Genomic DNA, 16,027 nt, shown 5'->3' on the forward strand with positions numbered 1-16,027 from the left:
GGCTCGTTGGAACAAAGAAATAATAATAATAATAATGTAAAAAAAAAATCACACCCGTGTGAAGTGAGGGGCGCTGTTATCATCATTCATCATCTCATTCCGGCCAATCACAATTTGCGTCCTCACCATCGTCTTCAATTATTTGTGTTTACACAATCACTCAGAGCTGGCCATTCATTGTCATTGGCATTCAAAGTTTGTGTTTGCAGTTGCACAAACACTCAAAACTGGCCATTCATTGTCAATGGCATTCGATGTTTGTGTTAGGACAATGTTTGTGTTTACACAAACCCTCAAAGCTGGACATAGGAGGGGATAGCGCCCCTAAAAAAAAGAGAGAAGTGAGATAACTCACTCTGGTAAGGCAGGGAAATAGGGTTTCCATCTGTAGCAGAGGAGACCATTTGTCTTTGACGTATTGTATATGGCAGGGCCAGACACTTCACACACTGCATTCACACCTTCATACCTTTCCATTCAGTATTATCCTATTTGGAAGCTCATGTTCCATTGCTAACTCCATTAGCCGGCCCTGCATTAGCCAGATGATGTATGGTACTGCTGAGGAAACCTGACTACTTCCAAAGAAAGGTCAAGAAACGTATGTAATGCAGACACCCATAGAGTGCTCTCGCGAACGCTCCCTCCTTTTAGACAGACCCGAATCAATAGCGCAGCTTTAAATAGGCTGTGCATTATTTTTGTGTTTCTAAGAATGGCATGCACATGTGCCGTGTTTGTCTGCTCTTGGACGGTATTCTCTACCGTTTCAGTAAACCAATCCTTCCCTGGGAGACGGTAGGAATGCCCTGTCATTGTGAAGGAAACGGCCGGGCAAACGAATGACTCTGGGGGAGCAGCAGAACTCTGCATATACAGTATACAGTACGTCCACATCCTGTAGTGTAGATAGTCCATCAAGGTCCCGTCGGACCTTTCAATATGCAATCAATATGCAAATTATGCAACAAATCAATGTGAAGAAACCTGACAATCTGCCTCGTCAGTGAAAAGACTTTGCATGCTTAGTGTCCAAAGGCTATTATGGTCCATCCAAATATCACATCCAAATATAATTTTGTTAGAATGTAAGGCGACCATGGATGAGGGAAGGAAAGAGGTCAGTATTCTTCTTATCCATAACAGAAGCTCATTACTGTGAATAGTCAACGATAAAATATACGTAAGGATGTTGTATTAACTTGTGTATAGACATAATTCCCTTTCATATACCGTTTACACTGTGGAAAATGTCCGGAGAATCAGGGTGTTTGTTAACTACAGTTGGAGGCCATCGATATTGTCCTTTTCTTTTTGCTGAGGTTTGCGTGATCTGCGCAAAAGGACAGTTAACCCATTCTGGGCGGGAACCCCTTTTGGTGTTTTAAACATTATGTTATAATTTAGCTATTGAAAAATAGCGCGCTACGAGCTTGTAGGTCTGCTATTTTTGAAAAATCGTGAAAATATTTATTTCAGAAAACTGGAGGATTTAGAAGGATTTTTTTTAATTTTGAGGTCAGGCCTAAATGGGTCAAATGATAAGGGACAATATCGGTGGCACCCAACTGTAACTATGGTAGGAAATAGATTTGTGTTGCGTTTGTGTTTTAATCAATGTAACTTATGAGCCACTGATCATGGAAGTTTGAGAAGAATAAGAGAATATTTCCAACTCAAATCAATGAACAGTTTTTCAGAGGTCATATCTATCTGTTCCAAGACCTCAGGGAAAGGAGCAGGGAGGCTCATTTCGACCTAGACAATAGAAACATCATCAACACGCCCGTCGCCCACATGCTCAATGTGAATTCACTGGACAATCACCTACAGTTGGGTGCCACCGATATTGTCCCTTATCATTTGACCCATTTAGGCCTGACCTCAAAATTAAAAAAAATCCTTCTAAATCCTCCAGTTTTCTGAAATAAATATTTTCACGATTTTTCAAAAATAGCAGACCTACAAGCTCGTAGCGCGCCACTCGGTGGCGCGCTATGAGCTTGTAGATCTGCTATTTTTCAATAGCTAAATTATAACATAATGTTTAAAACACCAAAAGGGGTTCCTGCCCAAAATGGGTTAACTGTCCTTTTGCGCAGATCACGCAAACCTCAGCAAAAAGAAAAGGACAATATCGATGGCCTCCAACTGTAGTTACTTACACGTTGAGACTATTGATATTACACAGACCTAACTCATGGGAGCTGGCAGCGTAAAGCCTGTTTCATGTCAGGTCCTACTAAGTCGGATATTTGCGTTCACACATACAGCCCCAGCGGGCGTAATTGTGAAATGCAACAGAATTCAGGGAAGACCTGCCACCTCTGATTGGCTTCCTGGCAGCTAGGACCAAGAAGCCCACACTCAAGAAAGGGGCATGGCCAGGTTCAAATACCATCCAAAATCCCATTGTTCCGGATTGGGAATGGCCTCTCTGCATATTGTACTCTTTTAAAACAGGGTAATGTGATGAGCTTCCAGGACCTGAAAGACAAATTTAATTTACAGAATCGGGACCTTTTTAGGTACCTACAAATCAGAGACTTTATAAATAGAAAGCTATTAAGAAGAGAAGATTCAACAGGAGTAGAGATCATTAAGATTTTCCAAAATGCGTATGCAGACTCTACTTATCAAAAGATAGTTTCAAATGTAGTGATTCAAAACATGAAAGGAGATAATACTCTGAATATTAAAGCAAGATGGGAAACAGAGGGCAACCTTACTATATCAGCAGAAGAATGGGAAAGAATATGTAAACATCAGTGGAAAATGAGTAGTTCCCCCACATGGAGAGAATTCAGCTGGAAAAATGTGAGTCGTTTCTTTTGCACTCCAGGTCAGAAAAGACATTACACGTATCAGTCGGACTGTTGGAGACTCTGTGGGGAAACATTGGCGAATCATTTTCATGTGTTCTGGAGTTGCCCTTCTGTGTCCATTTTGGAGAAGTGTCCACAGTGTCCTGGAAGCAGTTTTTGGTGTTGACATTCCTTTTGATTTTAAAACCATGTATCTTGCAGATCTGGAAGGACTTCAATTTGCAAAGCAGGATCAGTATCTACTGAGGGTATTGCTGGTGGCATCCAAAAAAGTGGCTTACAAATGTTATACCAAATATAAATGAATGGATTGATTTAATCTATAGTATATTTATTATGGAAAGAATTACATTCAGCTTTAGAGGTCAAGTTGAAGTCTTCACAGATAACTGGTTTAGATGGATTACTCATGTTTCTACCATAAGACCTGATTTTGTATAAATTCAGTTAAACCTGTTTAACCTGTATATGCACCTGTTTGAGGTACTTATGTATTATGATCATCAATAGAGAAGAGAGGCAGATATCTCCCCTTGTGTGTATTGTACGTATATTGTCTTGTCTTGTTTTGTTTTGTTTTCGGTTGTATGTATTGTCAATTGTCAGTCGTTTTGTTTACATGTATGTTCGATTAAAATTCAATAAAACATAAATTGAAAAAAAAAAAAATCCCATTGTTCCAGTGACCTCGGAGTGCTAGAGCACCCCCTGCCCTTTTCAACATACTGTACAGTGTACACTGTACAGTATGTGGACCATGGTGACATTGATCAATTCTTGATAAAAAGCTTCTAATATCTTATTTAGGCCCCACAATCTATAAATCTCACACTATTAAAAGGCAACCGGCCGGTTTCACGCGCTGCACAAGGTGCCCTTTTTTTTCACTTGAGCACCTGCAACTCTAAATGTCTGTGCACGCCACTGTGTGCCTCAGAGTCTCCACAGGGTTAAGCCCATGTGAGCCAGTAAGATCAGAGTAAGAGCAGCAACAGGGCAGCCGTGGGTTGATTCTGCTGGAGATTACTGGCTCACGTCTGACTCTGAACCGGGCCTGCACAGGATTCATTCCCACCAGGAAGTTTTGGTTTGGCCGGATAGGCCTGTTCTACTCTGGGCTGTGTTGTAGCCTCAGGGGGAAATGGAAAAATATGCAGACTGTATGCTTTCTTATACAGTATACGCGTGTAGCACGATCCTTCACTGCTCCTTCACAAAAGCGGTGCAGACTGAATGGACTTGCGTATGGGGTGCATACGTTTGTTAGACATACTAACAGCCCGACAGGCATTAGTCCGACAACACCGTCGCTCCCGACATGCGCGGCCGGTTACAACTAACCCGTGGTGGGTTAAAACTCACCCGTGGCTCCCGACATGCGTGGCCGGTTACAACTAACCCGTGGCCGGGTTAAAACTAAACCGTGGCTCCCGACATGCGCGGCAGGTTCAAAACGAACCCGTGGCGGGTTAAAACTAAACCGTGGCTCCCGACATGCGCGGCAGGTTCAAAACGAACCCGTGGCGGGTTAAAACTAAACCGTGGCTCCCGACATGCGCGGCAGGTTCAAAACGAACCCGTGGCGGGTTAAAACTAAACCGTGGCTCCCGACATGCGCGGCAGGTTCAAAACGAACCCGTGGCGGGTTAAAACTAAACCGTGGCTCCCGACATGCGTGGCAGGTTACAACTAACCCGTGGCAGGTTAAAACTAACATGTGGCTTCATATGTTTAGGGTTGGGTTTTGGGTAGGGTGTCGGACTCATGACTATAGGACTGTTAGTACTGTACGTCAGACCAAACACACGTGCACTCCTTGGATATAAGACACCATATAAGACACCTAGCCACGATAGCCATGAACAGATACACTGCTTCTTGTTGTACAACATGTGCCCGTCAGGGTGGGCATGTGTGTGCAACATGGAAAATGACCCAGGATCATTAATGCGGTTGACGTAGAAAGAGGAAATGGGACAATTTATGAAAATGACTGTTCTTCACAAGCTTAGCTGTGACAGAAACCAGAGCCTTCCAGTAGCACAGCACTGTTCCTGCTCCCCTGTCCTCGGCACAGGGGAGGCTCAGTACAGACTAGTGACCTCTCTAAAGCCCCAGACTTTGTACTACACGCATCCACATGGCCACAGTGTCATGATGCATAGATCACAGATTCACTATGAAACAGATGAGCACATAGTGAAAGATGCATGCTGTGCAGGAAGCCACTTGATAAATGAGTGAGTGAGTGAGTGAGTGAGTGAGTGAGTGAGTGACTGAGTGAGTGAGTGAGTGAGTGAGTGAGTGAGTGAGTGAGTGAGTGAGTGAGTGAGTGAGTGACTGAGTGACTGACTGACTGACTGACTGACTGACTGAATGACTGAGTGAAAGATCACATATCTATCTACACCCCCCCCCCCCCCACCCCCCCCCCCCCCCCCACCCCACACACACACACACACACACACTTCAAGGAGCATTCCTCCTCTTGCTCCAAATAGCATCTCAGCGCCAGAACCCATCTGCCTATTAGAAACAGCCGTCACATGTGTATTGTGTATCAGACATCTGGTCAGGGACGTGGCAACAAGCCCCTGTCAGGACAAGGGGAGGAACACACAGCACTATTGGAGACGTGCCGAGTCGACCACAGTGAAAGAATCAAGTGTGACGGAAAAGGAGTCGCACAGTCGTAGGCTACCACGATGCAAAACAACTATATTACAACGTTTACCAATGTGTTGACATAAATGGTCTCGTTCGGGGTATTGATAAGACCCTGTAAGACAAGCCGTCATAACTAAGATGCATACTGTACTTAAAGTACTACAGTACTAGTACTGTATATGAAAGTATCGCTCTTCATTATAACACCACATAATTTATTTGTCTCTCCCAAGGCTGGAATCTCTGTCACTACAGCTGCCAAGTAGCATCTGTGACTATAATATACGGCATTGTCTCTCATCTAACACATGATGTTCAGCGGGTGTAGCGAGGAATTCTAGGCTCTGCACACATACAGAGTGTATGGGCACCTCTAAACTCCCACGACTCAAATGCATCAAATGTTGGTGATCTAGCTGATCTCAGAAAGCAGTTCCTAGTCTACACTCTATTCTACCCTGGCTGTTTGTTTCGGTTGGTGGTGAACATCTGTGTAGGTTATACAAAAGTGTGATATGTGGTTTGAATCTACTGTATCTATTGTAACTGCATGTATTTTAGTTACATCACCATTATTGGTTGGAATTAGATTCAACTGATTACCTATCAGACAGTAAACTGATATCCCATAACACCATTTGTATACACTGATGAAGGCCCGAAAACGTACACATAGAATTAAGTAAACAGATCTTTCTATCTGCTACCATTTATTGTGCAAAAGATGTTCATGAACTTCTATGAGATACAATTGTTTTCTTGTCTCATTGATGTTCTCCTCTCTCCTCTCTACTCCAAACAGATCCCCTGTATCCTACGTACACCTCTCCTATGGACCTTAGCCCATCACCTCCCTCCTTTACAGAGAGCGAATTCCTCCCCGACGGCTCCAACAGCCCACCGCCAGGGGGAGACACTACCACCGCTAGCCCTGGCTCCCCTCGCTTCCTCGGCCACGGCTTCAACGAAAACCTGATCCCCATCTACTGCTCCATCCTGGCCGCTGTGGTTGTGGGACTGGTGGCATACATTGTCTTCAAGAGGTCAGTTTGGAGAAACGGTGGGAGAGATGTGGCTCAGCACATGTGTGTGGCTGACTCCTGCATCTCTCGTGTGGCTACGGGGAGTGGGTAATATAAGACACAGGGGTTGAATAGTGAAGAGGCTGGCTGCCATGGAGGGTGTTGTTGGTAAAGACTGATGTAGCCCCCAGGCTAAAGAAGGCCACAGTCACGGTACAGCACTGAGAAGCAGATGCCCTGTGAAATATTCAGGCCTGTCCTGGTTGAGGGGGCGAAACCTTGACCCAGTTCCACCACATGATTAGACTCGGAAACTGAAATACACCACAATGCTTCTGTTTGGTTTGGCTTTGTTAAAAAACAGAAGGGCGCAACACTTGAGAGCACAATAAACACACATATAATGTACATGCACAAAGACATATACACACTCACCCATGCATGTACGTCATGCAGACACACAAGGACAATATGCACAGGCTTCAAACACAGCGTAGCAAGTAAACAAGTTCAGGATGACCATTGATTGCTTGAAAAATGCTGACCAGGGTGAAATTTGAGAGCTATATTTATCAAGCCCATCACGCAATGTTCCTCACATCTGGATAATTCCCCACTCGTATTTATTTCCATGTATAAACATATTGCAGATTTGTTAGAACGTTCACTGTATGTCATTGGAGTATTACTGTCGACGTTGCTCATCCACATAATACCTCATGAAAGATTGAACTATTTAACTGCATTTCTTCACTATTTATTTGAACCAATTAAAACCGGGAAAGCATCTGTGACTGGCATGGCTTAGGGTTGACGACGAGTACAGCATCTTGCAATGGGTCTGGTCCACAAGATTCGATACTCCACCAAGATACCCATGTACCTGTGTAGATACTTCCTTAATGTTAACGAAGTCCACACCCACAACACCAGAGGGAGTGCAACGAACCATGTTCAACCCAGATTCGGCACAAACAAGGGACTAAATTCTTTTCGCTCCTATGCCACCAAAATGTGGAACGCCCTATAAGTCATTAAGACATGCAAATCCCTTGACTCCTTCAAAACCGCTCTCAAAGGGCACCTACGGATGGCTGCAATTCGAAACTGGCCCCCGTAAAATCTGAATCCCCCTTTTCCCCTCACTGTATATGTTTCTTTTCCCTTTTTACCTCCATTATGATGAATTCCTGTTCTTTGTCTATATAGAAGTGTCTATTTGTACGTCTCTAAATGTTTTGATGAATTGAACATGGTGGACCCTGTTGTAAACAAGTGTAATGCTTAATTGGGTCGTCCACTCCACTGTAATTCTGCAAACTGTTAATACAATTTTCAATCAATCAATCAATCAAGTCATTTTAGATTTGAATGAAAAAAAAAATAGTCTAGTCCCCGATTATAATACGAATACGATTTTTTTCTTTTTAGAATATTTCCATTGTATCCTTCCACTGTATTATATTCAGCACAATAGGGTATTTGTATTGTTTCTGCATCTCAGCTTTAGGACAGTGAACAGAGAGAGTATGTACAATGGAGGGGCGGTCGTGTGGTCAGTGCAGTATGTGGCGGAACCACCACCCCATATACAGTTGGAGGCCATCGATATTGTCCTTTTCTTTTTGCTGAGGTTTGCGTGATCTGCGCAAAAGGACAGTTAACCCATTTTGGGCGGGAACCCCTTTTGGTGTTTTAAACATTATGTTATAATTTAGCTATTGAAAAATAGCAGATCTACAAGCTCATAGCGCGCCACCGAGTGGCGCGCTACGAGCTTGTAGGTCTGCTATTTTTGAAAAATCGTGAAAAGGATTTAGAAGGATTTTTTAAAATTTTGAGGTCAGGCCTAAATGGGTCAAATGATAAGGGACAATATCGGTGGCACCCAAATGTATGTGTCGGAACCACCACTCCATATATCGCTGTTCTTATTCGATCTGCCATCTATTCTGCATACCCTCATCAGGTGGAACAGCTGCAAGCAGAACAAACAGGCGGCCAACAATCGTGCGGCCACCGCCAATCAGACAGTAACCCCGGAGGGTGAGAAGCTCCACAGCGACAGCGGCATCTCAGTGGACAGCCAGAGTCTGCAGGAGCAGCTGCAGGCCCAGGCTCAGGTCCAGGGTCCACCTTCACGTTCCCACACACAGGAGCAGATAGGTAAGCCTTTTCATAATAAGTCTGTTGACAACGGTGTCGTGGGCGGCGACAAACATTATACTGTGGATTGTCCAAAGAAAAAACAACACAAGTGATGGATGCTCAAACAAAAATGTATGAGGGGAAAACATTTTAAAATAAGCTATATTATACACACTTTGTATTGGAAAAGAAAACACCGTATTTTTTAAACGGAAATCTGTAAAAGAAAAAAGAAAAAATCTGTCTTTCTTTCTTTGAGAATCCATTATTTTTGTTGGCAGACACTGTCGACAGACACTTGTCTGAGCAGTGTAAAACGGCCTTAAAAGGTGACATTTTAATGCCTGTGGCTGTCAAGAACCTGACCTCCTGACACTTACTGCTCACCAGATATGTGGGCCATAATGCCAGTGTGATATTTTTGTCACCACATACAGTATTTAAATGATATATTGCCTATTGCCTGTGTAGGAGATTTGTGAGATTAGTCGGGTAGTTTTGTAAAGATGGCAGATGTCTACAGTATGTATATTGCCTCTATACAAGTGACTAAACTCAAAGCTTGACATATTATTATTAGAATGAAGGGCTAATAAGGGCCTAGTTGGCAGTGTTTCTTGGTCTATTCCAGTGTATGTATCAAATGGATAACATGTAAAGAATGTAGCTACACATGTTTCATCTATATTTACATCTAGTGTGTGTATTTACATCTAGTGTGTGAGTAGGAAGTATTTAGGGTGTAAGCATATCCTTATGTCAATAGAGCGCTGCAAGGCAGGCAAGCCCTTGTAAGTTGATTGCTGTGATGTAAGGTCTGGACTGTAAGGTTAATGTTGATACAAACAGCTTAAACAGATTAATTAATTTCCAAGATGGATGGTGAAAGCAGAACTGCGCTTCTGAAAAAGTCTTAAAGACTCTAATAGATGATCATAATACTGTATATATTTGGGCTATAGTTCCACTAAAATGATTCTCATTGTTTTTGTCTTTGTGAGAGGAATAAGCTACGTAACATCCAGCTGTATATTCCATCACAGGGATGGCAAACAATGGTTTGTAACCTTACTGTTGCTGCTATTTTCCTCACCTAGTTTTAGCGTCCTACTCTCATCCACTAAAGCAATATGGAGTCTGCTGTTCACTATCTGCCTGAATCCATGTGAACAGAGCGTAAACCTGTCAATAAGTTGTAATAAGAGAAGAACAGCAGACGAGAGAACAAAAGCATGTACAGTACTTCAGGAATCTGACGTAACCTCTTATTGAATACAAAACCATCTACCTTTCTCCAGTACACAAATGCCACAGTCAGGTTTACACGGCATGTTGTGAGCATGTAGATAGCCTATTTGCTCAATAGAGCGTCGCAGTCCCGCCCCCTACCAGGGACCAGGAAATTATTCTCCGTTCATTTTCCTCATAGACATTTCAGAAAGTATTTATTTAAAGACGTTTACGCCGTGGACAAATCCAAAATATTGTTTGTGTTGTCATGAGTTGTCACGACTCGAGTTGGCTTTGTCCGCGGCGTAACCGTCTTTAAATAAATACTTTAAGAAATGTCTATGGGAAAAATGCATTGGGATTCATTTCCTGGTCCATGGTAGGGGGCGGGACTGCGACGCTCTATTGTTCATTACTATTATATTTTTGTATGTGAACTTTGTTTTTTTGAGGGTTGATTATTATTATTATCATGTTATTATTTGGGAAATGTTCCCCTATAGTGGCACGTCCAAAATATGGATGCCAGGTTGAAAGTGGTTGCAGAGAAGCAACAGGACTGACTCTTACAAAGACAATGAAGAGGTTCTTCAAAGTTCCACCATCCTTCATTCAATCTCTTTCTCTATTCTCTATTCTACACTTTTGAGAGCCTTGAAGATATTTATTAGTGTGCTAAGCTAACAAGTTCTGATGTGGATCTTACTATGGTGTCAGATACCAGTTTCCTGGTGTGGGAAAAAAAATCCTTTTCCTTTTGATAGATGAATGGAAAGAAATTAGAATAAAAAGCCAGTGGAATAATGAATAAAGAAATGCATTCTTTCTCACGGATTAACAAGTGACTGGTTTATTGCGAGGATGACAGTCCCTTTATGTCCAAAATCTTTGTTGTCTCATTGGCTCATTAGCAGGAATTCAGGCCAACTGTCTTTTAAAATCGGATCCGGCATCAACGTTAAATGGGTGCTAATTAGCTTTAGCACTATCTGCTTGTGCGGAAGCCATTAAAAAAACAGCCACTGCTCCCATGCTGTGGGCTAGTCCTTCACAGCTAATGGAGACTTGTTAAAATACCCAAGGGGGTGAGAATATGCACAATAACTCCATAATAATCATACGGGTTTCCTGTTTCAAATGAACCATGTTTTACTCAGGCCAAAATAATTGGAACACCTGTTGTCAAAACAGTCGGACAAGCTTTTAAAATAGAAAAATAGAGTGATAAAAAAATGCCCATCGAGGGGGAGTTCATAGCAAGACACACCAGCGGATAAGAACTGCTGGTGCATGCAGAAGGCGATGTTTCCTTTTAAAAGGATCAATTTGTCTTTTTGACACATATTGACGCATATTGAGTGTTTAAAATTTAAACAAGGCTCAGTAACCCCTCATCCATTGGACAGCCTCTGGAGTCACAGAAACTCTGTCAAACAACCAATTGGAGGTGAAAGGTGAAAAGATAGGACTATGACACTGATCTCAGTCAAACAACATCTGTGTATACAGAGCAGACAGCACAGAATGACAGTGTGTGTACTATATGGAGTTGTGGATGGGTGTGTGTGTTTGAATGCCAAGAGGTTAAATAAACCTGGGGTCAAATCTGAAGTCTGTTCAGCTTTTATAATGGCACGGTAATCAAGCACCAAGAACAGGTTGCGTTTCACATTATTGTTCAACGCTCCCTGTTGCATTCAGTTCTAAATGAGGACTACATGTGTACATTTTGATTCTGATCACAATCTACAGTGAATCAGCAGGGTGGCTTTGGATGCAATCAGCGTTTCCAGTAAATGTTGATGGCGAAAAGACTAGATTCTAGAAGGTCACCATCAGGGACTTGTTGTCATGGGGACCTTATTCCTGCCCTTAACAGGAGGGCTTGAGACACTTTGTTGTGCACGGTGTTGCCAGTCTACAAACTCACAATGCATCTTGCTGTGACACGTTGTGAGCTTGTAGATGGGCTATTTTCCAGTCTTCCTTACTACTGGCACACAACTCAACATAATTAAAAATGTGTGTGTGTGTGTGTGTGTGTGTGTGTGTGTGTGTGTGTGTGTGTGTGTGTGTGTGTGTGTGTGTGCGTGAGTGTGTATGTTTCTGTGCATGCATGCGTCCATGACATGTGTGTGTGTGAGTGTGTGTGTGTGTGTGTGTGTGTGTGTGTGCGTGTGTGTGTGTGTGTGCGTGTGCGTGTGCGTGTGCGTGTGTGTGTGTGTGTGTGTGTGTGCGTGTGCTCACGCGAGTACTGTCAGGAAGTGTCCTATATTCCAACGCTGCAGTGTCAGTGTGTGAGTGATGAAGAGAGGAGATGTGGGAGATCTAAACAGGAAGGAAGAAGGAGAAGAGTGTGGCAGGCACTGGACAGAATCAATGTGGACACTGAGAGGACCAGTAGACCACAGCGATGTCAATACGCACTTATAAAACAGTGTGTTATGAAAGAATGAAAGAAAGGAGAGAGAGAGAGCGAGAGAGAGAGAGAGAGAGAGAGAGAGAGAGAGAGAGAGAGAGAGAGAGAGAGATATGGGATGGATGGTTGGTTGGACGGAGAGCTAGAGAGCGGATGGCGAGGTTAGGGAGGTAGGGAATAGGGATTAAGAGCATGAGAATGGAGGGAGGGATATATTGATGAATGAAGGAACAGAGGGAGGGAGGGAGTGAGGGATATGAATTCAGCCCATGTTTCTGCACACAAGCAGAAACCCTGGCATGACGTCATACTGCAATTCAGTCAACAAAATAAGACCCTTGAACTTTTAAAATCACACGTTAAAATCATCAAATCATACATTCTAATTCTGCAACACTGAGTGTACAAGACATTCATTCCATTTTTAAACTCTCAGAGTTAAATTAACACTTAAGACTTAATCCATTGATACCTGGAACGCATCCATGTCACGTTAGCGTTAGCGTTTTAAACATTATGTTATAATTTAGCTATTGAAAAATAGCAGATCTACAAGCTCATAGCGCGCCACCGAGTGGCGCGCTATGAACTTGTAGGTCTGCTATTTTTTAAAAATCGTTAAAATGTGCCTCAAATCTTTCCGAAAATTGTCATGATTTAGAAAACTTTTTTTTTTTTTAATTTCGACGTCAGGCCTGAATGGGTTAACTGCACAGGGCGCTCTTGTATGCGAGACCTGTGTCCCTGCTTGCAACAGGGATGCAGTGATCAAGACCAGAAAAACAACCAGTGCAGCCTGGAGGTCAAAAACACCACTGCATTCCATTGGCGTTTCCATGGCATCCCTCAATGGAAGACAGGTTGCGGGGTTTCTGTCAAAAGAGAGCATTTGTCTCCGGTCCTTATCCTGCTAATGATTCCAGTTTAGCTGGTTGGGACGAGTGAGTAACCCCACGGGGCCCCCTACAGGGAAGAGTGTGGCAAATAGGGGGTTCCAAAGCGCTTTCGTGCAGAGGGCATTCAAATAGCGTACGTAGGCATTTGCTTAGAGGAGAGAAACAGGCTTGTGAGCAGAAGGTTGCTTAGAAAATCTTGTACGCTCACTCACGCGCACGCACGCACGCATTCACACGCACGCACGCGCACACACACAGTTCCCATCACCGTTTAAAGTAAAAATGTGGTTGAATTCGTTTTTGTGCATAGTTCCCATCGTGTCATTTTCCAGGAAATACAGAAAAGGAAGAATAGAGAGAGGGGATCAAGGAGGAAAGAAGTAGGTTTGAGTGCTTTTACCACAAAAAGTAAAGGGTTTCAAATAATTAGAAGCTTGTTGGGTTTCTCTTATCTTATTTACTATTTACAGGCTGTCCAGCCGTACAACCAAAGGGACCGAAATGTTGCCTCCTTCAATAAATATTCTCTTGTACCGAACAGATCGACAGTGTGTATTTCATTACACTTGCACACAGTAACATTGTAAACAAATCGACCAAGAAGGTCATTTGGTTGTATACGTTAATTGTACTCTTAAATTAACACATTAAGTCTACTGACTGCAGCGACCACTGCAATTTTAACAGCACAACAAATGGTCTTGTGAACATGACACCTTATGTCTCTCTCTCTCTCTTCTAGTGGTGAGGGTGGACGGGGCCCCCCAGCCTGGCACTATTACTCCTGGAGTCTGATGAAGAGGAGGAGTCTGATGAAGAGGAGGAGTCCATGAAGACAGGGAGAGGGGAACAGGAGTGTATAGCTGTGGACTCATTGGAGATGATGATGGGGGACGCATGTAATACGAACTGACTGGACAATCAATCAGGATGTCACCCGTTGTCACGCCTGAAGTGGCCAAATGGGGCAGGGGCCTGAAAAATGTGCACCTCTCCCTGTAGGGAGTGGGACCTCCCAGCGATGGACTAACCCTGGGCAAACCACAGTCTGACTCTTCATGTGTGCGTGCGTGCGTGCGTGCGTGTGTGTGTGGGGGGGTGCGCACGTGTGTGTGTGTGTGTGTGTTTGTTTGTGCTTGGATACAACCTCTATGGCAATATCAACCACCAACTACTGTATATCACTCAATCTGCAGAGCTGCAGATATCCCATCCGTCCACACGCCACAAAAACCTCCCAATCCAGTGAATATTCCAGTCGCACACAGTGTACTGTACGTATACAGTACAGTGCTGACGCTCAGCGCTCAGCGCCAAGCTCATGTCCTTGAACCCCTTTTCTTTGCTGTCCGTTGTGTCTCACACGTGAGCCATCACAAGCCATGACATGTCTGTGCCTAAAAGGTAAAATAGGAAGAACGTTTATCTGCGTTTTGTGTGTGTATGTGTATGTGTGTGTGTGTGCGTGCGTGCGTGCGTGCGTGCGTGCGTGCGTGCGTGCGTGCGTGCGTGCGCACTCTCTATCTCAGCGTGTCACTTTCTACCACTCTGTGTACCCTCTGGCTGCCAGTGTGTGTCCCGCAGACCCCGCACTCTAAATACTGAGTGTCCATTTATCCCTTTGTTTCTCCGAGACAGAGCTGATGGAACTGAACAAGTAGGCGTTAGCTATTTGCACGCTCTCAAGAGTTAAATTAACACTCAGGATTTGTTTTCTTCCCAACAGCTCACACCCTCACACCCTCTGTCATCTGCCTACGGCGTTGCAATCTCAGAAAATCTCCTCTTTTCTCCCCTATAGGATTCTCTCTGTCTGTCAGAAGCGCCACTGTTTCCCCTGATGACAAAACTCAGTGGGGTGAGATATGAGTCACCCTGAACCTCTGAAAGCGCCAGTCTCCCATCCTTTTTTATTATTTAACACGGGTATACTGTATTTCATTACCCAGCATCTCAAAAAATGCTTAGGTCATTGGTTTTAGATCTCCCGTACCGAGCATCAGTGTGACTCATATTTTGGCTCTACATAAAATGGAGGCAGATTCCCATAGTTCTGTCTGGCCACATCCTGTTTTTGTGTTTCTTTCCCCCCTTCAACAAAGACACATCTTCTTCCTCTCCTCAATCTCTGCTGCCCCTTCCCGCACATGCACACGGACACACTCACACGCACACACATCACACCACACACACACACATCACACATCTAACATGGACCCTCAACTGTAATCCCAGGGATTGTGTTTCTGTAATTCAAAGCAGTAGAATGTAACAGATCCAAATGTTTTGCTCCCGTGTTTGTGGTCCATTAGCCTCTTTTTGTGGTTTGAGTTACACAGCTGACTCAGGAGGGTGGCTCCATGGCCCCCCAGGGAGCCGGGGGATGCAATATGAGCGCAGAAATATCTGGGGACCGCTGCAGAACTCTGCTGAGTCACAGAGCAGTGCCATACCCCCCTCTTGCCCCTCCAAAATGAACTCTGCTGAGTCACAGAGCAGTGCCATACCCCCCTCTTGCCCCTCCAAAATGAACTCTGCTGAGTCACAGAGCAGTGCTATACCCCCCTCTTGCCCCTCCAAAATGAACTCTGCTGAGTCACAGAGCAGTGCCATACCCCCCTCCAAAATGAAGTAACATCATCACTGCAGTGATCAGGGCTGATGGAGAATGTTTACAGAAAGGCAGCCCGGATTAGAAAAATGACCAGGATCCGCCACAACAGTGGTTCTCAAACTTTATTTACAGGACACCCAGTTTGGTATGCATTAGGAGGACCAAGGACCCCCCATAACTCTGAGAATGAACACATGGTCCATTGG

At 43.9% G+C, this 16,027-nt stretch overlaps 1 protein-coding gene across 1 annotated transcript in view; it reads left to right on the plus strand.

Annotated features, from left to right (window-relative positions):
* Window positions 1–14,015, plus strand: part of ngfra (nerve growth factor receptor a (TNFR superfamily, member 16)) — a 35,999-nt gene extending 21,984 nt beyond the window's left edge. Inside the window, exons 4-6 of the mRNA XM_079520514.1 lie at window positions 6,295–6,535; window positions 8,484–8,680; window positions 13,950–14,015. Of these exons, the coding sequence (XP_079376640.1) occupies window positions 6,295–6,535; window positions 8,484–8,680; window positions 13,950–14,002 (491 nt within the window). The 3' untranslated portion in view covers window positions 14,003–14,015. The remainder of the gene's footprint in view (window positions 1–6,294; window positions 6,536–8,483; window positions 8,681–13,949) is intronic.
* The last annotated feature ends 2,012 nt before the right edge of the window (window positions 14,016–16,027 follow it).

The sequence above is a fragment of the Electrona antarctica genome (genome assembly GCF_951216825.1).
Source record: "Electrona antarctica genome assembly, chromosome: 14".
NCBI classification, from domain to species: domain Eukaryota; kingdom Metazoa; phylum Chordata; class Actinopteri; order Myctophiformes; family Myctophidae; genus Electrona; species Electrona antarctica.